Source organism: Strigops habroptila, chromosome 12, assembly GCF_004027225.2.
Source record: "Strigops habroptila isolate Jane chromosome 12, bStrHab1.2.pri, whole genome shotgun sequence".
NCBI lineage: Eukaryota > Metazoa > Chordata > Aves > Psittaciformes > Psittacidae > Strigops > Strigops habroptila.
Genome location: NC_044288.2, coordinates 6,610,783 through 6,636,486, shown reverse-complemented (window position 1 = coordinate 6,636,486; position 25,704 = coordinate 6,610,783). Strand labels below are relative to the sequence as shown.

The window sequence follows — 25,704 nt, the reverse complement described above, 5'->3', positions numbered from 1 at the left end:
GAGAAGCAAAGCAAAGAGGTAAGAGCCTCTCTGTCAGCTGAAGCCTCAGAGAATGTGATGAGGGAAGAACGCACCAAGAACAGTCACACCAAAAATGACAAGCAGCACATAAACCATCCAAACACATCAGTCACATCTTGTCAGGCAAAACACTTCCATGTGGATCGCTCACAGGGACAAAGGACATGCTACTTACACATAAAGCACCGTTTTCTGATCTCCGACTTGTCCTCCATCACCCACTGTCAGAGTGTCATAGCCTCTTTCTAGTTCAAATTCTTCAAAGGTGAGTTTGATAACCTGGCAAAGATGCAGCATGTTAATATGAATCAAGTGCCAAGGCAGCCAGCAGATCCCCTTGTCTGGTTTATTTATCTGTTTGTCTATCGAGGAGCAATTTATAAGAGCATTAATATCTTCAGGACATCACAAAGGTGACCAGCCTCACTTTTTATAGCACTGTAGCAATTCTTTCCAGACAGATTGAGCTCTTACTGAAATTACCTCTCAGATTTTTCTGCTTTATCTATTGATTTTCTAGATGACTTTATTGATAAAAATATGTGTGTTGGGATTTCAGCAAGGTTTTTTTCAGCGGGCACTGCTACCCTTTCTTTCATAAACCTGAGGTTATGGTGATGGATTTGGATGTGCATCCAGGCAGCATGTTGCTTACATACGGTGCAAGCACAGTTTCTTTTCCTCTATGTTGCTCAGAAAGTTCCCCTGGTTCTGTCAGACCAAGAAGGGCTTTATATGAATTACTCCTGGGGTAGCTCAAGGAAATGGTCCCAAGCTGTCTGCAAACACAATCACCATCACATCTGTCCACAGCTGTTTGGTTCCTGTGTTTTCTCTCCTGCTCTATGCAAACCTTCCACCCCACTTGATTTATGCAGCCTCTATGTATCATTTAGGAGCAGAGGTCCCATGGAAGCAAAGAGGTTTGTGTTCCAAGTCTCTTAGCCACTGCCGAAATCTCTCATTTTCAAGTAACTGAAAATTATGATGGGATTTAGGGGACAAAGGTCCTTAATCCAGCCTTGGACAGAGTGAACAAACAGAAAAGGAAGGGACCTTCATTTACAGAAGTTCTTTACATCCACAACACTAGAAGAAACTAACAAGAGCTTTGTTTCTTGGAGCTTTTCAACTGACTGGATCCAGCAAAGCACGTGAATGCACCCAGACCTTTGTACCTGTGCCTGTAAATACATTACATTTCCCAACTTTTAACAGATTAAATTACCAACTATAGTTTCATGCTACTTTTTTGCTATTTCAGACAACACAGAAGTTATCGGAAGTAAACTAAAAAGTAAATAAGGACTTACACATGTGCCAGCGAGCACACACACGATGCCACGTACACTTCTTACATGGGAGCAAGGCCCAGGAAACCAAAATCTTTGTCTTGTAATTTCTTGCCTATTATAAAAGCAGCATCTCCTGCAAATACTCGAGCATGTGTGCAATCACAGAGGGATAAAAGTCCCAGAGTTAGAACCAAAAGCAGCTACTAACTGTGTTAGGTTAAATGCAAGTGTGCCTTTTCAGTCTCTTCAAGGCTTGTATGGACTCTGTAGGAAGCTGACAACATTTGTCTGTCAAGAGCCACTCAACTTCAATCCCTTAAGAATAAAAAGGTAAGTCAGATGTTGAGTGTTCTTTAAAAAAGAATGGATGGATGTACTGACTGAACTGCCACGTGCAACTGTCTTCTACATATAAATCATAGCATGGTTTGGGTTGGAAAGGACCTCAAGATCATCTAAATGAAATTAATACTTTTCAAATGCATAGAAAAAACAAATTAGGTATTTCAGCCATGAAAGAGGGTATTACCCAAAAGCCCCAGGATCGTGGAACAGGAGCCTGTGTGATACCTCCTAGAAGTCTGGAATCACTAATTTTAGTAGTAGCATCAAAATATTAACCTGTGCAGGTTCTTATTAAACCATGTAATGATGGAATAATGTAATTAATACAGAGAACACAGTGCTGTAAAGCAACACACATCATTAGTTAAATCAGTCAGTCAAGTAAAGTGCATTCTAAGGAGGCTGGCTCTAATGAAATAACTAATTACACTCCAGTATACTGAACACCGCAACCTCGTGGCACAGGAACTGGATGCTGAATGTAATATTTATCCCTTTTCTTATTTTCTTTTTGGTCTGAAAGCTGAAAATTATTTCATGAGTCATCAAACAACAAGAGACCTGCCAGCACCACAGATACACGGCTGACACAAAACCTCCATTTTAAGTTGCTGAAGTGACAGGAAGCAATTAGCAAAGTCATGAAAATAGGCTGGAAGATGACACCTGATTTTAAGGCTTTGTACTGCAAAATGATGTGAAGTGCAGGTACATTCGTAGGAAAAATCCACAGTTGTTCTCTCCATGGAGAACAGCACCTCTTGCAGTGATATTCAAATGCTTTACAAGCACACATTACTCATTCCCACCCCCTTCTCCCCAGCTGCCAGCATCTACCTTCATTTGGGATGAATCATCCCCTGGAGGGGCCCATCTCTGCCCACTGATGACACAAGGAGCTTGGACAGAGCTTTATTTGGCCACCCAGACTCCAGGTGTGAATAACCCCAGGAGAAACACCAACCGGGAACATGCATTTTGTCAAGAAGGTCCAGAAATAGTTTTGATGCAAATTTACCAATTACCACATGCATTTCACAGCTCCCAAGTGATTTATTTTTCCACTGTGGTTGAAATTAATTCCCATGGCACCAGAGACCAGCAAAAAACCTATATACCCTGAATATCCCCTGAATAGGTTTGATGTCACCCTCTGTATAGGAAATAATTCCAAGTTGTCAGCTGAAGAGCTCTATGCCCATAATAGTGTTTATGTAGGTTTCCGAGCAAACTTCGAGGGGATTATGTAGCTCAGTGAATCTGGCTCACAGTTCTCTTCCAAATATAGAACAGATGACTTGCAAATGAGTTCTAAATTCAGCTCAGTGGTTTTCCCATTGCTCATATTAAAAGCTTCATGTAGCAGGACCCGATCCAAAGACCACTCAAGTCAATAGAAGATTACTACCGACTTCAGCAGGCTTCAGCTCAGGCCCATAATGCTTTTTATCTTCAAAGTATTCCACAGACATTTTAATTAATGCATCTTCAATCCTCCCTCACCCGTGCTGGGGAGCGTGCAACGGCAAGATCATCCATCCCCACTGCACACAATGGCCACATGAGCCAGGGAGATGAATCCTCCTGTTGAGCACCAGGGTTCTAACATGGGCCCTGCTTTAGGTAAGCAAGAGAGAGTCTGACGTATACTTGTCATAGGCAGCACTATGTGACTCGTTAGGCGGTGACCGAGCTGGCATTAAAACACACACACCAAGAAATCCCAGCGCTGTGCTGAGGAACAGCATCTCTGCAGCTTGGAAGAGCAGCTCAAGGAGACACGAGCAGGCAATGGAAGAGGTGGATGCAGCAGTGGCCTTCCCAAAACCATCACTGCATTTCCCTGAACCCTCCCCTGCTTCACAGAGACGGAGAGTTTTTGCCTACCTGTAAGTTACACTTCCAGGAGGAAACATCCCAAACCCCTTTAGAACCTGATGTTACTGATTAACTATTTCTCACTTCAAAGAAAAGAAGGCGGCAGTCTCTTTACACAGGTAATACAAGCTGCTGAGCCGAGCAATCCATCCTTACTTCACTTGTGCTACACTTCTTCACAGTGCATGACGTTGCAGTCCACAGAGCACAAACTACACTTTCTTGTGCTACTGAATCTCTGCTCCAAGTTGTCTAGTGCTGAAAATTAAGGGAGTTTACCAATTTCAAACCTTTTTATGATTTACGACAGCTGAGGATCAAGACTTGCAGATTCTGGGGTTTTTTATCAATGGTTTGTTATTACTTGGGTTTAAAAGCTGAGGAAGGAACTAAACAGGGGAAAAGGAGAAACTTCCCCTAAGTAGGAATTCACGAAGACAGTAAGTTTTTGGGCAATGAGGCAGTGATGCCCAAGGAGCACAATGAGAGGAGCCACTCGTCCCATTGCATTGCTGAGGCAAAGCAGAGAAAGTCTGTGCATGAGGCTGGTGGAAAAGCAAATGAACAGAGCTGAAGATTCAACTCAATATTTGACATGAAAGCAATGTGACAAAGGGTCAATAAGACAAGTGGACATGGCCCATGAGCATCTCTTGATACCTGATTGCCATCTCTTCCCTCATCATTTCTACCAGAAAACCAGTGGAAGCGTGAGCCTATAGAACACCCAGGAAGCATCTACATCCAGCGCACAAGTTCTGTCAGACCAGAGAGGTCTATTTTATATACTCAAAAGCTGGATTTTGCTGATGTCAGAAAGTCAAAGATGCAAAAAAATTAAGATATGTGTAAATACACATATCACAGGCTAAGATGCTGACGCATTCAACAACCTGTCGGTGCCCAGGCAATATGTACCCAAGGGTCTGCAGGCCACAGGCTGAAAAACACAGCTGACACTTGAGCAGTAATAGCTGCTGTTAGATGTGGCCTGTTCTCCACTTCCACATTACCCTGATGAAGGAGAACCTCCTGGGTCTGATTAACCAGTAAATCACTCCTAATAATTCAGCACTGGAAAATATCCTGATTCCACACTCCAGTTTCCCAGAATTTGGGTCATTACTACACTCCTGTGCAGCCAAACCAAGACATCCGCTGGATGAAATGACCAGCTAATGACAGCCCTTTAAACACAAACTCCTTCTGAAATTGGAACACAGGAATGCTCCTCATTAAAATCATAATCCAACAGTGATCTGCCCTTATTAAAGGCTTGAACTGATGTTGAGGGAAGAAAGAAGCAGAACTCCATAGGTTCTGCAGCCAGCCCACAGCAAGAGCTCCAGAGGAAAGTGAGAGCACAAGATGTCATCCCAACAGCGAGGAGGTTACAACTGTGGGTGGTTCCCACCATTTCTAGAATAAATGAGATCCTGGGATACTAACGTGTTTGTGAAATGCCTTCCTTGGATCTGCAGCTGAAGGCTGAGTGCAAAAAGCAGGATTGTAAGAGGCAAGGACCGTGGCATACTGGACCATAAGTAGAGGAGCTCAGTGCCTTGGTATGCAAGACTGGCTCATGAGCTATTGGAGATGATATTAACAGGAACCCAGATACTGAAAAGAATGAAACCTGTAGTCGTCTATGAGCAGAAGATGGTGAAGAGCACCTCAGAAAGTGTATTTTGAGCTACACAGGAAAGTAATTTTTATTCTTGTGTTTAGTTCTTGAGAGAGGAACAGGCTGAGTTTGCAGGGCTGGAAAAAGCTGAACATTGCCCTCCCTGAGCCAGCAGGAAATGAAAGGACTTGATCTTACAAAGGCCAAGGCAGTCAGGCCTCACTCTCCACACGATCAGTGACAATAGACTTGAATTGCACACGCAGACCAGCAGGGACAAACACACCACCAGCCTCCCTGCTCCCAACCTCAGGGAACACTGAAAGGACTTGTCTATACATCTACAATACTGCAGGGGTACAGTATCAGAAACAGAGACCTGAAAGGCTGAATTTAGGGACTAGTCCTCTCTGAAGATGCACAGCTACACAACATTTCAGCTAAAGCACTAAAGCAAGGACATGGAGAGGCAGCTCCAAGACCTACCTTGGCTGGATTGAGTGCAGTGATGACCCACACGCAGTAGGCGTTGTTATCGTACTGCACAGGGTAGTTGGGAGAAGTTATCACACCACTGGGACCACGAAGGTACATGTCACACATCCGAGCTGTGAAGAGGACAACAAGACAGATGTGTGAGTGAGGTCTCAGCTTTGGGATGTGTACTGCGTTCTCTGAGGAGGAGAGAGGAGTAGAGATGCAGACATATGGAAGCAGGAGAGAATTACAAATTGCTGCTCTGTGTTGTTCTCACTACCCAAAAGATTCCTTTTTTCCCCATGTAAGAGAGATGAAGGATTTATCTGTGATGAATAGATGAGTGGGGTGTTTCCAGGGGCTACATCAAACAGATGGACCACCAGACCAACCCCCACCAACCCACTCTCTAGTGCTTGGACTGATTTTATGTCAAAGTCCTTACAGAAATACTTTCATGTCCAGGAGAGTGAAACTAACTACACAGAAGATACCAGGAAAGATGCAGTTCCTTTTCAATGTCCCCAGAAAGCCATATTTCCTTTCTTTATTACAGGCTCCCAAAAACACTGCACCGCAAGTATTTATTCGGCAAGGGCTAACTTCATTCTGACATGAGGGTGGACTCAGAACCAAGAGGGCAGCTCAACTTCCCATCTTAAAAAGGTAAAGTAGAAGCTGAAAAGTGCTTAAAAGCAGGGAAATGTTTGCCTATGGTCTTTTGTTGTAATATTTAAGCAGAAAACGTGAGGAAGTGTCTTGGTTTTGTGACTGCCCCTGCTGTTATGACGGATCCTCAAAACTGATTTATTTCAAATCTCGAAGGAGCTACATTTGCACATGTGGCATCTGCAAGGCTTTTTTTCCCCTCCAAATAGCAGTAAAGCCTGGAAAAAATGATCTCCTGGCCAAACCGTCTCCCTGCAGAGGAGGTCCCAAGGGAACATGAGGAACACCGAGAAACTGCTCAGGAAGGAGCTGAGGGCATCAATCCATGATGCTTAAACTTCATCCCTCCTGAGCCCTCCCATGTGATCCCATATCCCAGGACCCAGAGGGAATCTGCTGTAGACAGGGAAGCTGAAAAACAGTCTCCCAACAGTGGCAAGAGGTTTGACCACTGGGTATTAGGAACTGCTACTCTTCAGGGGGCTGAAGGCTGGCTCAGCAGGACCCTGACTTCTGCAATTTGAGGGAAACACAATAGCCAATAACAGAATGGAACAAACAGAAAACAAATGATATCAAGTGGAAATAAAAAGCAAATGGAAATTTTTTAAGAAGAAAAAACCCCAGAAGTTAGCAGTTAAAAAAAAAGTTGATTCATAGAATCATACTAATGCAAGAAAATCCTTCCTTATCTCCTGCAAGAGGACACCATAAATTTCCTTTATAGTGTCACATATTTATGCCAAATATCCTCTTACACTGATTCAATTTATTCGAGGCTTGTTTCAAGAATTAGATGGGATTCCAAAACCTTGAAAAAAACCTGCAGATGAAATTAAAGAAAAAAGAGAAAAAAAATACCCATTTATGACTTTAAGAGCTTTAGAGGGATTAATTAAAAATATTACAAGTTGTTCATTATTAGCATTACAAATATCATAATTATGCATGTGACTTCTGAGAGAGAGGGATGAAAACAAAATGGCCAAGGGCAAAATGGGCATTAGTGGTTTTTCTGCTGAAAGAAAACTCCATTCACTGTCGGCTCCTGGCTGGGCCACAGGATAATCGGGATGCTGCTAGTGAGGAACCACAGTCCAAGTAATCCCACATGGCTGCCTACCAGCAGCAAGTTCCAGCTATAAGAATCTCTATCTTAGGTTTTCCAGATTTTGTCTCAGGTTTTCACCTTTTCTCCCCTCTCCTCCTTATCCCATAAAAAGAAATATCTGGAATGGAGAGAACAGAAGGGGACAGAAAGCATTGCTAAGAGGATGTAGTACACAGCCATGAAGGACACAAGTATCTACATGGTGCAGAGCTAAGAGCTTATGAAGCTCCATAGTTAATGGCAACAGCTTTATGAATTCCATCATGCACAAGAAAAGGTGTTTTTCTTAAAACCTGAATTTCTGGAATCAAGCAAAGGCTCCTCTCTCAGGCTTGTGCTGAAAGGACTGGAAATGTGAACTCACATTACACTCTCATGCTCAGCCAGAAAACAAAAATGACCATTAGAAAGCAATAAAGATCCCATTGACTTCTGACCTCAGAGCTGGCAAGACCAAATTCCCATTTCCAGGAGAACAAATGCACTTGGTGCTGTGCTCAACACAGTGGTGCAGAGCTGAATTCTCCCAACAGGTTGTGAGCATTGAGAGGGGCTCATCCAGCTCTGCCCCTTTCAGAGGCAGGGTTTGAAAACGGAGCTGGGCCATGGACCCCACAGAGGACTGAGGTTGAGAACCAAGTGATAATAAGTTGAGGATGAATGGGTGACGCATGAAGATGACATTAAGGAGATGGATTCTCTCATTAGTTCTAACTCAATAAAACTTGTCTCCTCACCTCTGCACACTGGCCTGTGGTCGCTCCAAGCCACGATTATGTCACTCACTCTCTTACAGGTGATGCTTTTGGACCCTTGCAAATCATAGCCCTCGTTACACGTGAACTGGATGCTGGAGCCTAACCTAGCAGGCAGAACAAAGCGGGAGGTTAGCAGCTGCCACGCTTCTGCGGCAACAGGTTCGTCACTTACTTTTTCACTATCCCAGTGATTCTCCAAGTTGGGAACAGAGAGAGTTCACCAGCCCTCCAGGCAACAGCAGGAATGAATGAGAGGCAAGCCTGTGCCTTGCGCATTTGCTTGCGCTGGGCACTGTTTGCCTGAGGTGGTCACAGTCCAAGAACAGATTTGAGTCTTTCAATGCAACTTCAGTGGGAATTTTATTCAGTGCGGGAGCACAGACTCAGCCCCAAGAGATGACACGTTCAGCATTATTACAGAGGGAAAAATACATCTTTATCTACTTTGTTCTTTAGTCTATCACTCTGGATCCAGATCCTTTGCTGGTTTAAGCCAGTGCTGCCTTGTTCACAATTCACAGAAGCTGAGAATTTATCCTACAGCATTTAGGGACTATTGGGACTTCCCTTTCCTCCACCCTCATCCCTCTGATCCATTTTCTGGATTTCAGGAAAATTTGATAGACTTCAGTTAAATTGAAAGACACTTTTAGTGAACAAAACAGTCATCGAGAGCAGAATGAGATTAAATATTGATTCACCATTGCTAACAGCAGGCTCATTCCTTCCTCCCTGCTTTGAATGAATGCTAGCAACTAGAAGGGAATAACAGCATTGTTTTAAACTCTATGAGAAAACAATTATCTAGCACCACATATACTTATCGACAAGGAACTGTACCAGTGCTTTGGGAAGTCACCTCAAATTCACCAGGGGCAGGGCCATGCTGTGATTTAAGCTAATTTGAGAAGTGATTTTTTTTGCTGTTTAAGACAGTTCTTTCTGCACTTAACTGGAGGAGGGAATGACAACAAACATTGATTATACAAGCCTGGCTAAATGCCCATGGTGTGAAAACAGAAATGCTCTGAAAGAGAGATCATTACAGGTCCTCATCTGGGCTACGCTCTCCCAAACACACATGTGCACATTTATACACACTCATTCTTCTACATCACTAGTCTCAGCAAGCTTTTGAGAGAGAACACATTTAGAGGTGTGCAGATGGTCTCTAAAAACAGACTACATAATGCCAAGGAGCACACACAACAGTTACAGACAGTAGCTTTGCAGCATGCAGAAACACACACATAAAAGGTTCTTACCTAAAATCGTTGCCTATTCTTTTGCCTCTCTCTGGAATCCCAGGGTCTGGACACATATTATGTCCCTGGGACACACCAACCTGAGTTACTACAAAGCAAAAACAGCACATACAGAGACAGAATAGCAAAAGAAACATTCTTTCATCAACTGTCTTGGTGAATGTGGAGAGAAAATGGCAACTGGTAGCTCGAAAACCTGAATGCGTTCCATTTTGTTTCAGAAAAAAAACCAGCTTTGGAAACAAATGTAACTGGAATCGTTTCAGCTCAGTTTATACACCCAAGTGCTTCTAGGAAATGCCAGCTAGGGACACAGTTTTCCCTCCATTCCACTACAGAAGTACCTCTGAAAAGAGGGTTCATTCCCATTCTGCAAAATGACACCAATTTAACAGTCCATTTCCGAAGCCTGTGATGAAAACAGCCACCTGCAGAGGACAAGGTGGCAGCTACCACCCTCCAACCCACCCAGTGGTGCCAGGGAGAGAAAACAACTTGGTGAAAAGGCAGGTGTATGATACCAGGGCAAAAACCAAGCACAGGACAAAAGGGAGGAAGGAGAAGGGAAATGTAAGTCTGGCGTTTTAAAGCAAGTAATTTAGTCTGAATATGAAAAATTTGATGGAGCAACCTCAATGTAACTGCCAACAGACATGAAATCTATGAAGTGGTGAGCAGCACTCAATAAACACCTTCAAACCTCATCCTCTATCTCCCCATTTCCACCTTCCCCCTGTCAAATGGCACAAACCAGAATCCAAGCACTGATTTGGAGCGGCTCCTGACAGGATAAGGTGAAATCTGGCAATAGATTGATTTCAATTCTGAATTCCAGCAACTGCCAAAATGCACAATAATATGGAACAAAGTGGTGGCTTTGTCGCAAAGCTGTAGAAGTTGATGTGACTTATAGCTTCTTGTATCACTAAGGTAAGGACACAAAGAAAACGCAACACTTCTTGGCAATGATGCTGAAGCAATGAAGCATGAATCTTCAATGAGCGTATTTCTGTTTCCTCTGCCTATCACTAAAGGAAAATCCCAATTATACTTCAGAACACACTGTGTTAGCACAGTGCCCCAAGGACCACTGAAGGATGGTTCAGTGACACAGGCATGTTTCTCACAACAGGCATTGGCTCAACAGTTTGAGATGGGCATGGCACTGAGCATGTGGAAGATGTGGAGGAACATGCACGTAAACATTTACAGGGGAAGGTAAGCATGTGGAGTAGCTACAACAGACACAGGCTGCACAGCGTGAACACACAAAAGGCAAGACTGGTAATTAGACCCTGTGTAGTCAGGCATTACAGCTGGAAGATACAGTGCTGCTCCTAAGAGGATGGAAAGATCACGCTTCTGCTCACACCAGTACAGGGCTTTCATCTGAGCATCTACACCTCACTGCTGGCTACCCACGCTGGACACACTGCAGCTCCTGAGCTCCTCCTCGGCTCTAGGTGCCAACATCTCATCTCACACCCTTCAGTTCTGAAAGGGCCTTTGTGTCTCCTGGCCTCCCCTTCCACCCCACCGTGCCGGAGCCAGCCCCCTGCCCTGAGCACAACAGACAGGGTCAGAGCTGTCCCTGCCGCTGCACAGGGCTCAGCGTTCAGCACGATGCTTTGGTGCTCCTCCATGTGTCAGAGGCCACAAGAGTAACAGAGATGCAGTCTGATGGGAAACCAGGCTCCTGAGAGGTCGGTCTCCCTCTTTCGCACATTCATAACCTCACATTACTCTCAGTCACAAGGACAGAGACACCAGCAAGAGATAGGAGCATGAAAGCAGCACACGGCATCTTTTGATAGCTGTGTTTTGTAGGTACAAAGCTTTGCTGCCACCTTTCACAGATTGTGATGATTCTGAATGTACATGAGCCAGAAGGAAGTGAGCCCCTGTCCAGAGAAGGGACTCACCTCCAGTATTTTCAGCAGCAGTGCCCCAATAACTGAAGCAGCCATGATAAAGTGCTGCTCCAGGAATGGGTATCTCTAGCAGGTCTGAGATGCAAAATAATTTGGTAATCCTTCTGCAAAATGAAATCACCAGCTCCCAAGAGCCCTTCTGCTAGCGCCTGTAATGATATACTGCTCCTGAGGAACGGGAGGTCAGCTGTCCACAGGGGACACCATTTTCTTTAGGGATTCTTAAATTACTGCCTACCTACGCAAGTATGATGCAGATATCTCCAAACAAAGCAAAGTTAACACTTAGAGTGTACGAACTAGGGTTGTATGTCACAGGTCCATGTGGTACTGAAGGAAAAGTGCTAGATTTCTCATCTTCTATACCTTCTCCAGAGTAAAGCCACACTGAACGAGATACGCCTGTAGAGTACACGTGCATGGATACAGCTCCTATAGATACAGCTGCATTCAAACACTTGGATGCTCCTCCTCACAGAGCAGATTACCCCACTGCCTTTCCAAAACAAATTCTTTCTCCCATGGCCAAAAGACTACGCAGATAGTATCTGTCATGCCCACGTTAGTTACTCTGCACTGATATCACATCCATTTATGTCCCATACCAGACGACAGTGAAACTCCAAGCCTCTGATTCAAGCTTTGAGAGTAAGCAAAGCTACAGATGACCACCCAAACCCACAGGCAGGTTGTCAGTTGCCAATGCATTTCCAAAGACTAGAAACAGTTCTCCTCTTGTTAGCTAGCATTATATTATTATCTATATAACACGTGTAGATAAACCAGAAAACAGTTAAGACAAAACAGAGAAGGGGGAAAGGAAAGATATCTCCATATCTAGTTGGGATAGTTGGAACATTTTATTTGTAAAGGAGAGCAAAAGAAAAGGAGAAGATGGATTAGATGGTCACTTATTTGTTCTTCTATCTTTTGTTCTAAACACACACACACAAATATAACTAAACCAGAGGTTATAAATGGTATTTGTTATGCTGAGAACTTGCTGTCAGTACTGTGTTCATCTTCCTGAAGATTTGACTGATCTATGCCTGGGCTGGAGCACTCCAAAATTAATTCTTCAAGGTTTCTAGGAAAAACAATAGCTCTTAAAAACTGTGATGAACTGTTCAATTTTTCCATTATAGGCTCAAAGATTCTCTCCCCCAAACCATAGAACTACTTTTCCACCCCTTCATTCTCCTCCTGAGTTTTTCAACAACCTCTTTCTCATCATGCATTCCCTAACAGCCACTTATGATTGCAGTGTTTGCCACAGTGATTTACTCCATCTGTTAGAAGAATTGAGAACCTTCTTTAGCTGTCTGCATCTCCCCATGTTAATAAAGTTCACTTATAGATTCCCAAGGGACGATTTTTTTATTGAATTTAGGACTGTAAAATATCAACTACAAAATAAAGCAGCATCTAAAAAGGTTTTACAAAGACTCAACATTTCTCAGCATGAGAAATACAGTGAAAGGCAGTCAGCTTTCCTACTGGCATGGGGAGGGAAGGACTGTGGCAGTAGTAGTTAGTTGTTTTAACAAGGGTAATTGTAATGATCACACTAAGGATGGTGGTTATTCCATGCAAATATCAGGTCAAGTTAATGGGTTCCAAAATTCAAGCTGAAAAGCAGGAGAGGTGACCTAATGACACCTAATGATAGTGTGCTCACCCCTACAATGGGCTTGCTGCCCTTCCAAATCCAAGAAGGTCATTCTGCACCCACCAACCAACTCTTAAACATTTCCAGATCTCAGTGTTACTGATCCAGACGTTAAATACTCACGTGTCTAGTGATAAGCAAGAGCGAAAAGGGGACAGACTTGGGCTGTGAGGCCTTAATGCTAGAGAAGACTATGCCCTGCTGGAAATCCAGCTGCAATGTTTTTACCTGGGGAATTCTGAGCCCGTATTTCACATCTTGCTGCTACCTCTGAACAGCTCAGAAGTAGGCACCTTCAAAAACATTTACAGACCTTCGGATTTTACAGACCATTTGCAAACACTGTGTTTGCAGCATTGCCCTACCCTAACCACACAGAGCTCCTCTCAAAGATGTGCTCAGAACCCCAGGCTCGCTCTTCCATGGCTCAGTACTCATTGCTGCAGTGCTGAGTACCTAGAACCTACCGTACACTTTGCTGAGAGCTAAAACTGGTTAACACCTCCAAATTGACTTTGCATTTGTACATTTAAAATACATTTTGATAAATCTGAATATACAGAGGACTTGCCCTGCTTCATACATTCCCTTCCAGTAACAGCCAGCAATACATTTTGGGGTCTGCCTCCTTCAAAGGTCAGAAAAGCAACATTGATGCTGTTTGGTAAAAGCAAGCCACCGTGTTTATTCCACTGTGTGACCTGGAATATACATATTTACATACTGCATGCACTGAAAGAAGTGATCTGCTAAATGCAATCTAAAATTAAAACTATTTCTCCTATCTTATTCTCCAGAGCTATATTATTTTTCCCTTAAAAACGATTAAAGCAAGATGTCCAAATCATTTTAGGGATGGTAAACAGTACAAGGCACTTGATTTCAATTTCAAATAAACACGTTTGCAACTGAACACAATTAGTACCCCCCAAAGTCTGTATTTTTATATATTTTCTGAAATAGTACAACAGCTGATATGTGACTACGTGCTGCCTCCATTCAGACACATAAAACACACAGGCTTTAATCTGGCCAGGTCCATCCAGCAAAACAGAAATCCTCTGCAAGACCTGCAGGGGACTGAGCTGCCTTACTGTGGCCACAGATTCTTCAAGAGAGAAGAGCGCTGGAAAACATTGCTGGTAAGAAAGTCCTTGAAAACAGAGCATGGCTCAGCTGTGGCTATTACCAAGAGACACAGAAATTTCTGCTTTTCTGATATTTGAGCCAGATGAAATAGAGCAACACCAGCAAACTTCACAGGTCTTTAATCAGCCTGTCCCACCTGTATAATTATCTCTGATGCATACGCAGACTCCTAAGCTCATGAAAGCTGAAGAGAAGAAGGGGCCTGGCTCGCCACGCGAATCTAAAGAGCAAGGGGGAAAAAAAAGAGAACATTTTGGGCTCCATTTTCTGGAGCCATCTTCTGCGGAATCAGCATTTCTGAAGCTGAAAATTGACTGTGGCAGAAGTGTGACAGCAGAAGGCTGTGCAAGATAGAGGTTAATCCAGATTTACAACCCGGCCCTTGCTGAGAGCAGTGCACGTGGAAGGAGCTGAAGGCACAGGGGTTGTGGCAAGCACCAGGAATTTGGGCCACAGCACTATCACCATCTCTATTATTACAGCTTAACAGCTTTCAGGCTAAGCTGCCTTCCTATGCTCTGTTTTGCCTTATCAAATATGACAAGATTAGCACTACCCAAGATGCTGAATTGACAGCTTTGAAGACTGAAGCCTGCTCTTCATTGGGTGAGGATAAACTGGGGAGAGACAATGCAGACTTCCTACAGTTTTATCCTCAGAAGCAGAGCACAACTGGGACAGAGCAGGGTACACCAGAAAGGGAAGCTCAGTCTGTCTCTTACCGGCCTTTAGTGCCTCTCCCTGGAGCCCCTGGCAGGGACAGTCATTAAGAATGTTCATTAGCAACAGTAAAACCACTACAGGGACCCAGCCGAGCATTCCCAAGAAGGTAAACCAGGAATACTCTGTTCTCAATACCAGAATACTTGTATACAGTAAACCAATGACCCCACACCGAGCATTTCTCGCTCGGTGAAGACTCCCTTCCCCACATCGCCCAATATCCCAGACAGCCCATATCCCATTCCAAACACATCCTTTGTCTCCTGTGCCCACACAATCAGAGCTAGTCCTATTTTGCAACAGACTTTCATTCTCAGTTAAGTGAACTGAAATGTTTATCACAATTAGCTGCTTCTTGGCAAGAACATATCATCAACCAGGAACATCTTGCAAACAGGGTTTTTTCTTTAAAAATGGAATTCATTTTCTCTAAACACGCCTCGCCCGTTTTCTGCACTGGAGATTTTGGGCAATTTACATCCTGCTCTTCAGTCTCCTCATTGGGCTCGTTCCTGAAAACCCAGAGACCATGAGCACTCTCATGTGGGCCTGCAAGTGAGCTGTTTTCATTTCAGCCAGCCAGTTCAGCCATGTCGCTTAACTGATTTTTGCATCCAAAATTCAAACGAATAAGATGTCCAAACAGTACTTTTTGATGGGTGTGATGGACTGTGAAACAAAACGAGCCATTAGATCCTCTCCTCTAAAAACTGATTTAAAACCCACTACATTCTGCTCCTATTTGAATTCATATAAAACAAAAACTTGAGTTAATTCAGACCCCTCCTGTTCAATCTTAGAGTCCCCTTAAGAGCCCAGTGGCCTGTCCACAGTCACGCACATGACAAAAATACAAGTCTCGCTTCTGATCTGAAAAGAACCTAAAGTAAAGATGAATGGACCTAACGGATTCACTTCCTCCAAGAGGAACACGCAGCAGTGACCAAGTGACATTCTGCGCACGCCTCCAACACACCAACCACTAGATACACTGGAAGTAACTGACAGAGAGACCGTAACAATTGGTATTGGGCTCTTGCACAGCGGTGGTACGATTTTTCTGCAGGGAAATTAAACAAAATGCAAAGAGAAAGAGAGACAGACTGCTACTGCCCCTAGATTTTCCAACAGGTCTTTTTTGGTATGGTTCCTTATCCCTACTCCTCATTTTACAACAGTAACAATAAGTCACTTTGCAATATTGTTTAGTTTGACACTTTCCACACTAAAAGACGGCAGAAACCATGGACCCCAGCCTGTCCTTGAGCAGGAAGCATACAGTATATATTAAATACACAGACACCAGTCCCCTCCATTCCCACTTCAAGGAGTTAGTATATGCTTGCGAATAGAGCACTGGAAGGAAGTGATGCAGGAATGCAGAGGGAAGAGAGGGAAAAGCATTAAAACTTGTAAGAGTGACAAAGTTTCAGAGATTACTTGGAAAGTCAAATGAAATGTTCAAGGAGATCAGTATACAAGAGATAGCGTAAAGAGGAGCCAAAAAACTTACAGACTGATGTCTTCTGGTTGTTGTCCTTGCTGGGCATTAGCTTCACCCCTCTGGACTTCAGTTCCATTTGCTTTTTGACTACAAAGATTTAAAATAAAGCAAAGACAAGGAAAAGATTTAGCTGAGCTTTAGGAATTATTTAAAAAGAAAATGAAGCAACAGTTCTACATGCTGCAAGACACCCTGCATCCACCCCTCGTAGCTCCACTGATCCCAACCCCTCAAAACCATTGAGGTCTCCTCCGCATTGACCATGTTAGGTCTGGACTAGTGTCTTTGGGGATCGGAGCCAAGCTGACCAAATCCGAGTAATAAAAACGGGACACAACCCCCCTCATCTCCAGGTCACAACGCCATTTTGCTGAACACACGAAACCCAGGAAACACAAAAGGGAACTTCCAAGAAACTTCAGGGATCCTGGGAGTAAAACACTGAGTTAGTTTCAGCCAGTTCTACTGATGCAGTTATTCCACGAACACATTCTGCTGTAAAGCCATTCTCTGCTTCTGTGGGAACACAGTGCTCAAATGAATACCCATAGCCTAAAGACTGCAAACATGATCTGCATAAATAGTGCACTCAGGCAGTAAGATAGCAGGAAAAAGAAGAGCCATATTAAAACCATATTATTGGCAAAGTATAAATTTACAGAGCCACTATTTGTAGCCACAGGCACATCAATGATAAAATCTGCATCATGGCTCTACCGGAGGTCCTGTTGTGACCATCCCCTCTAAACATCATCCAGAAGATGAGAAAACACAAGGGTAGCAACGAGATTTCCATCCATCCATCACCAGGGGAGTCCTGTCCTTCTTCCCAACATGAAAATTCCCCATGTAACCAAGCAGCTATTTGTTTTTATTATCTGGACTTGGCTGTTACTGAGGCTCTCTCGACACAAGAGGGTTTTGCACAAACCTCACACTGTCAAAACCATCTGGATACTGGCAGAGAGACAGACAGTGGCTTCCTGCAGCACACACATGGATATTTTTTACTAACACAGAATTTTTACTGGCATGTTTGAAGTTAATGTGGTTAAAGAACAACTTCCCAGCAGAAAGCATGATGTCCAAACCACTTTATAGGATCCTTTTTCTGATGAGCCAGTCCTTATCTATGGAGAAAACCAGTCTGTCTTCCACTTCAAACTGTTCTTTTCTTGTTCTTTATCTTGTCATGCTTTCATCCCTAAATTAGCACATTTCTAAGACAAAGTTGTCAAGAAAAATTACTGATATAACTAACAAGAGGGTTTTAATCATGCTTTTCTTGGCTTTAAGGAAAAAAAATCTGTTTATAACATCTGTTTGCAGGAGCTTCAGACAGGGAGATGTCAAGCATTACTCCTTGAAGCTTACCTAAAGTAGTGCTTTTCAGATCTAGATGCTAGCTTGGAGCTTTTTGTTCACATCGTTTGGTTACAGCTTTTTGCTTTCTCTTTAAATAAAGCAGTTATAGCTCCGAACTGAGAGCTGCACACAGGACTGCAGGGGGGGGTCTCCCCAGAGCAGAGAGGGAGAATCTCCCCCTCGACCTGCTGTTCACACTCTTGGGATGCAGCCCAGGGCATGGGGGGGTTCTGGGCTGCAAGTGCTCACTGCTGGGTCATGGGGTGCTTCTCCTCGCCTAACAAAACACTAGATTGGGATTGGGAAGAGTTTACAGAGTGCTTCTTACAGACACACCACAGCACTCAAACCTTCATCAGGATAAAGCGCGGAAGAGGACCTGTTCTGCTCATCCTCCATAATGCTGCAGTTAATGATTCTCTGGCACTTTTCAAGCAAGCACAAGGATAACCTCACAGGCACAGCCAGTACTCCCAGTCAATAAAATACAGTCCAGCCCAAGTATCTCAGTCTAAATTTGAGCTGTTGAAGGTTGTACAACGGCTCGTGACTTTGCAGTATCTAATTCACTGTGCTGTGAAGTGCTTTGGGGCACAATTGGTAAGAGAGCAGCTTTACAAAAATAATCCCCATTTTTTATATTCTCCGCAACTTCCCATCCCAAATTACTTTATCCAATTACCAGTGATTGTTTCCCCAAGCCACACACAGAGAAGTACAGGTCTGCTGATTTCTGCATGATTAAGTAACCCTGTAGCCTTAAAGGACAAGGAAAGCTTTCCTATCACAAACGTCTATGCCCTGTACCAGGTATCGATGCTGACCCCATGGATGGGGCAATGCATCCCTGGGAGGGTCAGCTCTTGTCCTCAGGGAATGGACTGTTTAGCAGGATCTAAAGCAACCTGCAGTGATTTCAGAGGGCTGCTTATCACACAGTCCAGCAGAAGGCAATGGGCAGAGAGTTCATGGCTTCAACACATCTGGATTTGCACGATTACACACTTTTATAAGGACACAATAACAAAGTCCATACTCCTTCCTGCCTTCCAGAACTCAGCTAGCAGACAGAGCCCCACTCTGAGTTCATGACTAATGGAAAGCCCAGCTTCAAAACACCCATCGGTAATGAAAACAAGCAGCAGAAACCAGACATTCATTACTAAGGATCAATCCTAAAATACAGAGACTAAACTGCATTAACCATGAAGTATATACTCCCCTAATTGCATCGTGTCTCTTTCAACAATAATTGATAAAGAGAGATCACTATATACTCTCCTCTTAATCCCTCATTTTATTTGCAACATGGAGACATAATGATGAAAGTCAAGCTTTACAAATGACACAATTTAGATTAGAACAAGTCAGAATACAATATCACTTGCTTTTAAAAAGAATAAATAAGAACAATTCTCCTACTCTACGCCCTCAAATTTCTGCTTTATGAAAATCTATTTTGTTTACAAATTTGAATGTGGAACACGACTACAAAGGACTGTGTCAGGATAATTGGATGAACAGAAATTCCTCTGTTTTGTGAAGGGTTTTTGCTGCTCACACATATCTGATAGATCTAATGGAATACTCAGCGTCCTGTCACATTTGAAAGATGACATTACAAAGCTTTTCCAGCACGCAGGCAGTCTGCGGTGTTTCTTTTAAACCATTTCGTGTTGCTCAAAATGAGAATTTAAGGAGACATTTATTTATTTTTAATTTGGAAAACAGCATTTCAGCAAAAATCCATTCCATGAACCTCTGTTCCCCTTGCTGGGGGATTGCTATTAAATACAGATTTGCCTGAATCTCTTTTCCTCCTCCTGGAGTGTTTTAGTATCTTAAAATCCCAGCCTGGTTTGTGTTGGAAGGGACCTTAAAGCTCATCCAGCTCCAATCCCTGCCACGGGCAGGGACACCTTCCACTAGAGCAGGTTGCTCCAAGCCCCTGTGTCCAACCTGGCCTTGAACACTGCCAGGGATGGGGCAGCCACAGCTTCTCTGGGAAAAGTCTGTGCCAGCGCCTCAGCACCCTCACGGGGAAGAGCTTCTGCCTCAGAGCTCATCTCAATCTCCCCTCTGGCAGGTTAAAGCCATTCCCCTTGGCCTGTCCCTCCAGGCCCTTATATCATGTGAGACACTACAGCAGGTGCTTACAGGGATTCCTACTCAAGATGAAGCTGAAGAGAAACACCCTCGAATGCACCCATTTTGAAACTCCTCATTTATGCCCTCCACCAGCTACCCTAAGCAATGGCTTTTTAGAAATCAGAGCCTGCAACAAGCACCAGAGTTTTCCCATCTCTGCCTCTCACAGGATTGCCCAAGAGACCCAACAGGTTGCACAGCATAAGCCATAACCCCTTTGCAGCCTAAGCTGTGATTCAAGATGGATATTGACAGATCTGTCAAAAATTAAGCATATATATTTATAGATACATACATATCCTTATAAGCCATTTAAGTGGTGCAGTATGTGCCACAGAGTTCATCAGAGCACTCCTCAGGGCAACAGGCCTGTGCATATTCTGCACTGTGCTACGGGTGACACTCACCCACATTCATCTTTCCACCAGAGTGTGGAGAACAGAAGGGGAAGGGAATGGGGTGGGGAGATTAATAACAGATGCAATTATGTGTTGGTAAATCAGCTAAAAAGCAATTTGGGATCCAACTTGTGTCATAAAGTATATGGAGAGATGGACTACACGCGCCAGAGCATTATTTAGATCTGTTTAGCATGGCTTTAAATTCAGCAGCATTTTTATTACCTCATTTACAGCCCCTCATCACGATGTGACATGGGGGATGACAGGGGACACTCGGCTGTGCTGTCACCTGGCCCCAGTGAGGCACTTCTACCTTATTTTCTTACCACACGCAGGTTTGCTTACCACCTTTTGGGGAAAGAAGGCAGAGGGAGTGGGAGGAAGGAAAAGAAATCGATGCACTGATTTCTCTACAGTCCATTTTATTTGCTTTTACAGGGCATGGGGAAAAAAGTATCTGCAGGAATGCAAGATTATTTTAACTCTCCCTGGAAGGGAACAAATTGACTGTATTGAGCAAAGAAAACCTGTATACAGGCTGATTATATCTAACCCTGCTTTTATACTCATAAAGAGATTCCCAAATTGGGGGAAGGATTAGGAAGAGCTGAAACAGAACATACATTCTGCTAAAACTAAGATTCAATATTAAACAAGCTGGAAAGGAAACTATTTTCTTATAGATTACCAGCAAAGCCAGATACTGCCGCGGAGGACATAAGATATTGATAAATTAAGCACATACATGTCTTTGGAAAACAGACAGATTCATCCTAACCCTCTCTTCCTTCTCTTGGACAATGCTGGGCCTTGCTTCAGTGCTACTGCTGAAACGCATTTTAGTTGCTCCACTTCCTATGGCATTACATATCTTATTTTGTATGTATTTATCTCCATTAAAATATTTACGTTCAAGCAAGGTCACGTTCCTATGAAAAGGACATAACGTTTTGAAGTGGCATTGGCATCTCTAACATTCTACAGACACAGCATCCCTGACTGCAAAAATCCTGCTTTTATACCTGGTTTGCATCTGTTTTAAGTATTGAAATCTTCCCTAACAGAAAGAACCTGACAAACTCCACAAAAACCAGCACGTGTGTGGAGATCTGAGTGTCAGATTCCCTTCACCAGCGAGGCAGAGGTTATTCAATGCCATTTCAAGAGCACATTTTCAAGCACATCTTTTCAACACTCAAAACACAGCAGCACAGTTCATTACTAACAAAACAGTTTCCAAGGAGTGTGCTAGATTAGAACCCTCTGACATTTACCTAATCAGAGGAAATTATAACATTAATCTTTACTGTTCTATTTCAGAAAAAAGGATGATTCAGACAGGTGTTTTAATAGAAAGCAGCAATGATGACAGCAAAGGAAAATGTCACATCAAAAGCCATCGGCTGCACAGAGTCATTTGTTACACATCAAAACCAACGGGGTTTTCCTTACAATTTCAAGTAGTTTATATGTTAAAGGAAAGCAAGGAAAGTTAAATAGCAATAGTGATTCATAAAGTAAAGCCCATGTTGGAGCCATGACAACATTGCCAAGTCTAAATAAGCAGGAAACGAACACACAGGGCAGGTTTGGAGATTTGGCAAAGGAAACTCCTCTCTCTTCCATTTCATTCCTCTAACATCCCGGTCTCTAGCTATGGCACTTCTCATCAAAGTCCTATTCCTTCCTTTGAGGAAAGCTGAACTGCACTGACACAAACCCCTGGAGGGTGGATAAGGAACTGGATGTCATTCCTGCTCCTTCCCTGCTTCATTTTCCCTCTCCCTGATCCTGCCCAAAGCAATGCTACACCCACAAAGTCCTTCTGAGTCCTCAGAAAGGATGGTATCAGCTGCTGAAAGAGTCCACTAACCCCCTGTTTAGGTGATCATTTGGTCCCAGACAGGCTGTGCTAACGTGCACTTGGCCATGGTTGCCTACAAACCTCAGAACACAACAGGATCTTTTCTTTGCTTGACTCATGTGCCAAAGCATCTTTCACCCTCAACAGAATCTTAAGATCCTAATCCTGAAATCCATCCTTCGGGGATGACCAGTACACCTCATTCACGGGCTCAGTTCCCCCTCACTTGAGTAGCATGTAAATGCAGACAGCCTCTGTGGGACTCTAGACAGCCCCTCGCTGGTGGCACCTCATCTGTATCACATATCCCACATAGAGCCTTCCACAAACCTGCATGTAAAGGAACATCTCTACCAACAAAGTACACAGTGAAAATGAATATTCCTGCAGCTCTCAAGTGTTTGTACTGCCAACAGTAGCTCCCGTCATGACAAAGCCTGGATACCCAGCTAGAAAATGAATGAAACCAGTGTACAAAAGGATCATGCAGGAAGTTAGTTGGAGACTCCTAGGGGAATAAAGTTTGGTTAAACATGCCCTGTGAACAGCGAGAGCGGGCAGTGAGCATTTACCTTGATACTGGGCGCTGAACCCCTTCTGCCTGTGGTTGCCATCCGACGTGAAGTGAAGCCGCAGCCAGTTTTTACTGCTGATAACAGGGGGAGGCAAATTCATCCCAGTAAACCTGCAAGAAAGCAAGCAACGACAACCAAATATTATGATTGAGAATTACACCCCAGATACCTCTCCTTCCAGGTAATCCTGCTACTGAATGCAGGAAATCCTAAATGAGAACCATGTGCTCAAAGAACACACCCCATACACCCCATGGCTGTTTCCTTCCCATTCCTTTGCTTGTCTTCCCATCTGCCAGTTTCACATTTGTAATTACCGGGGTTTCCACTCCTCCCTGCTAAGGCAAAGGAGTCGGGGGGCTGAGCTGGGCACTCAAGGTCTGTGGTACCAGACACATGGAACAGGTCCAGCTGGAGGCTCCAGCCCTCTCCTGCAGCACAAGAAAGGAGTGGAAGGTGCAGGACAGCTCTGGACTAGAGGAGTTCTGTGTGTTTCCCCAGAGTAACAGAGCCTCGTAGCTCCAACACCTTTTTTATCTTATTGGTATCATACTGAAGTACCATAAAATCATCGCAGAGGACCTGCTACACCCAAGGTATGCAAGATGAGCCTGACTCTGAAGCTCACTCAGTTCCTAGTCTTTGTATCTGGTTAACCTTGTTTAAAAAAGTTTATTGCAACTGAGAAAGAGAAAAGACTGAAAGAACAGATTTCTTCTACTGGAAATAGCCAGCAAGAAGCAATGATATATGATCTATCCCAATGTGGAGAAGATTACAGCCATCAAACATGAGGTGGAAAGCCCCACAGCCCATTACTAGTCCTTCAGCAACTGTTTCCTTCATACCTCTTTATACCTTTCTTTTAAAAGAACATATTATGCTGTTTGCTTTATTAAACTCCAGCTCATAAGTCTTGGCTGAGCTGTCGCACGTCAAGTCTTAGTCCGAACAATGTTTACCTAAGGCACAGCACTTCCGAATTGAGGTCTGTAATGGTCACGTTAACCACAGTGAGGGGAACAACACTGCCATGACAAAAGCTATTATGGAATCCTATTATTGTTAATGAAAGCCCCGTTCAGGTTTTAATGACAGATTGTCACTTAATTTAAAATTACTGGCATCCCAATACTTATGCTTCTTTAGATGAAGGGAAAAGGATCCTGGAAATCTATTCCCATTCAATAGGATACTTCAGATTTTATTACTGCACATTTTCAACAGCAGAACGGACAGCTGAGGAAATATTTCACAAGTCCTTTGCTCAACTACCACCTCCAAAGGTGAACTTGCCTTTTGCTAAGGCAATCAGCAGGGAGGCAGAATGGTGCTCAGCAGCATATTGATTAATGTAGATGAACCACAACGTCATCCTGCTCTGCTTGTTAATGACAGTGGGGACGGTTACGCGGCATAACTAATGCATCTCTGCCACCTACAGTACAGCTTTAAACCTTGTGCTATGATTCTGCAGAATTCAGCCACGAGATGAAACCTGACTGAGAACATTCTTCACACTACAAAATTGTTGAAGACTTCCTGCTCGTTCCTCTATTGATTATCTTCATCTCAATTTGGCAGAGCCTTCTGAAATACAAGGTGTTGTAAAAATGGATTCCATGTGGCATCCCGCCACCCCTGGATAAGTCAAAGACAGCTGAACCAATTTAATGAGAAACTTTTTCAAATTACTAACTTCGAACAAACATATTTTGGGCTGAGATCAAACATGGGATACCTAAAACCAATTCTGAGAACGTTACTATGGCTGGTTGTTATGACAACTTAATACTCTTACCCCCAAAGGCTGTTTTATTATTCAGCCTGAATCAATAGTCAAACTTCTCATAAATAATCTTTAGGTATGCAGAGGCAAATTTTACTTTATTAACTGCGGAGACCCAGTAATTCAATTGCCTAGGAAATAATACAAAAAACTAGGAAACAATAAAATTAACGTGTCTGAATAAGGCAGAATTTGACTCTTCTGTCCTCAATTCCACTGCTTAAAATACACATATCCTTTTGAGAAGGGGATCGAGTAGCCTGCAGTAATCTGCTTACACACACACTTCATTTTAGGTACATGAACAGTCCAATATTAACTTCCAAGGATCCTGCATACACAAAGTGCCTGAATCTCACCAGCTGAGGCAATTAACACGTTGAAAATCAATTAGAAAAATAAATGGATTGCACAACTTGCTACCTTTGCAATAGCAGAAATAATTACTACAGGCAAAAGCAGGGAGTAAAATAATCAATCATAACCATAGTGCTCTGCACCCACTCTGCACTGTTATAAAGAAATAGAGAAGATTTAGAGTGAAGGAAAATGGTTCCCTGAATTTCCTGCATGGAAATCTTCATCAGCACCATACGTCATTTGCTTCAGACACTGTCAGCTTTTTGAAAGGACTAAATCAGCCAAGAAATCACTACCAGGTCCTCGATTCCAAAAACGCCACTGCTCAAACTCTCAGCACACAAACCCACCATAGTCGCCATGGCTCTAGTCTAACACACTCCCCTTTTTCTCCCTTTTATCTTCCTATCCCTTTTATTTCTTAAGTTAAGCAGCTCATTGTTAACACCAGGTTGCAGGTTGTGGTACTTGGAGCTAGTTTAGATCCCAGCTCCTGATGATCATCAGCGCCCAAAAGACACTCTTGCATTGAAGAACCAGCCAAGACATGCCAACAGTGATGGCAAAGAGAAAGAAGCTGCCTTCTTTTTCACACCCCCAGGCTAAATCAAGAGGTCCCAGCATCAGAGCAGCTTTGCAAGTGTCGGGAACACGAAGTCATGGGAACAAGCACATGGAAATAGACCATGCAACATGTGGAAGCGCGTGGTTTGGAAGAGTTTGGGTTTTTAGGTGATTCCAGTTAACAGAATTACTTCAGGAGAATAAGGCCTTACTGTTTAA

The 25,704-nt window shown here is 43.4% G+C and overlaps 1 protein-coding gene across 6 annotated transcripts in view; it reads right to left on the bottom strand.

Annotated features, from left to right (window-relative positions):
* Positions 1-25,704, bottom strand: part of CSMD2 (CUB and Sushi multiple domains 2) — a 283,054-nt gene that overhangs the window by 137,821 nt on the left and 119,529 nt on the right. For 5 of the 6 annotated variants that reach the window (XM_030504566.2, XM_030504567.2, XM_030504571.1 and 2 more), the window contains 6 exons: positions 22,770-22,882; positions 16,429-16,506; positions 9,444-9,531; positions 8,158-8,282; positions 5,650-5,771; positions 197-300 (listed from right to left, as the gene is read on the bottom strand). In XM_030504566.2, coding sequence (XP_030360426.1) covers positions 197-300; positions 5,650-5,771; positions 8,158-8,282; positions 9,444-9,531; positions 16,429-16,506; positions 22,770-22,882 — 630 coding nt within the window. The remainder of the gene's footprint in view (positions 1-196; positions 301-5,649; positions 5,772-8,157; positions 8,283-9,443; positions 9,532-16,428; positions 16,507-22,769; positions 22,883-25,704) is intronic. The other variant, XM_030504569.2, reaches the window with a different exon arrangement.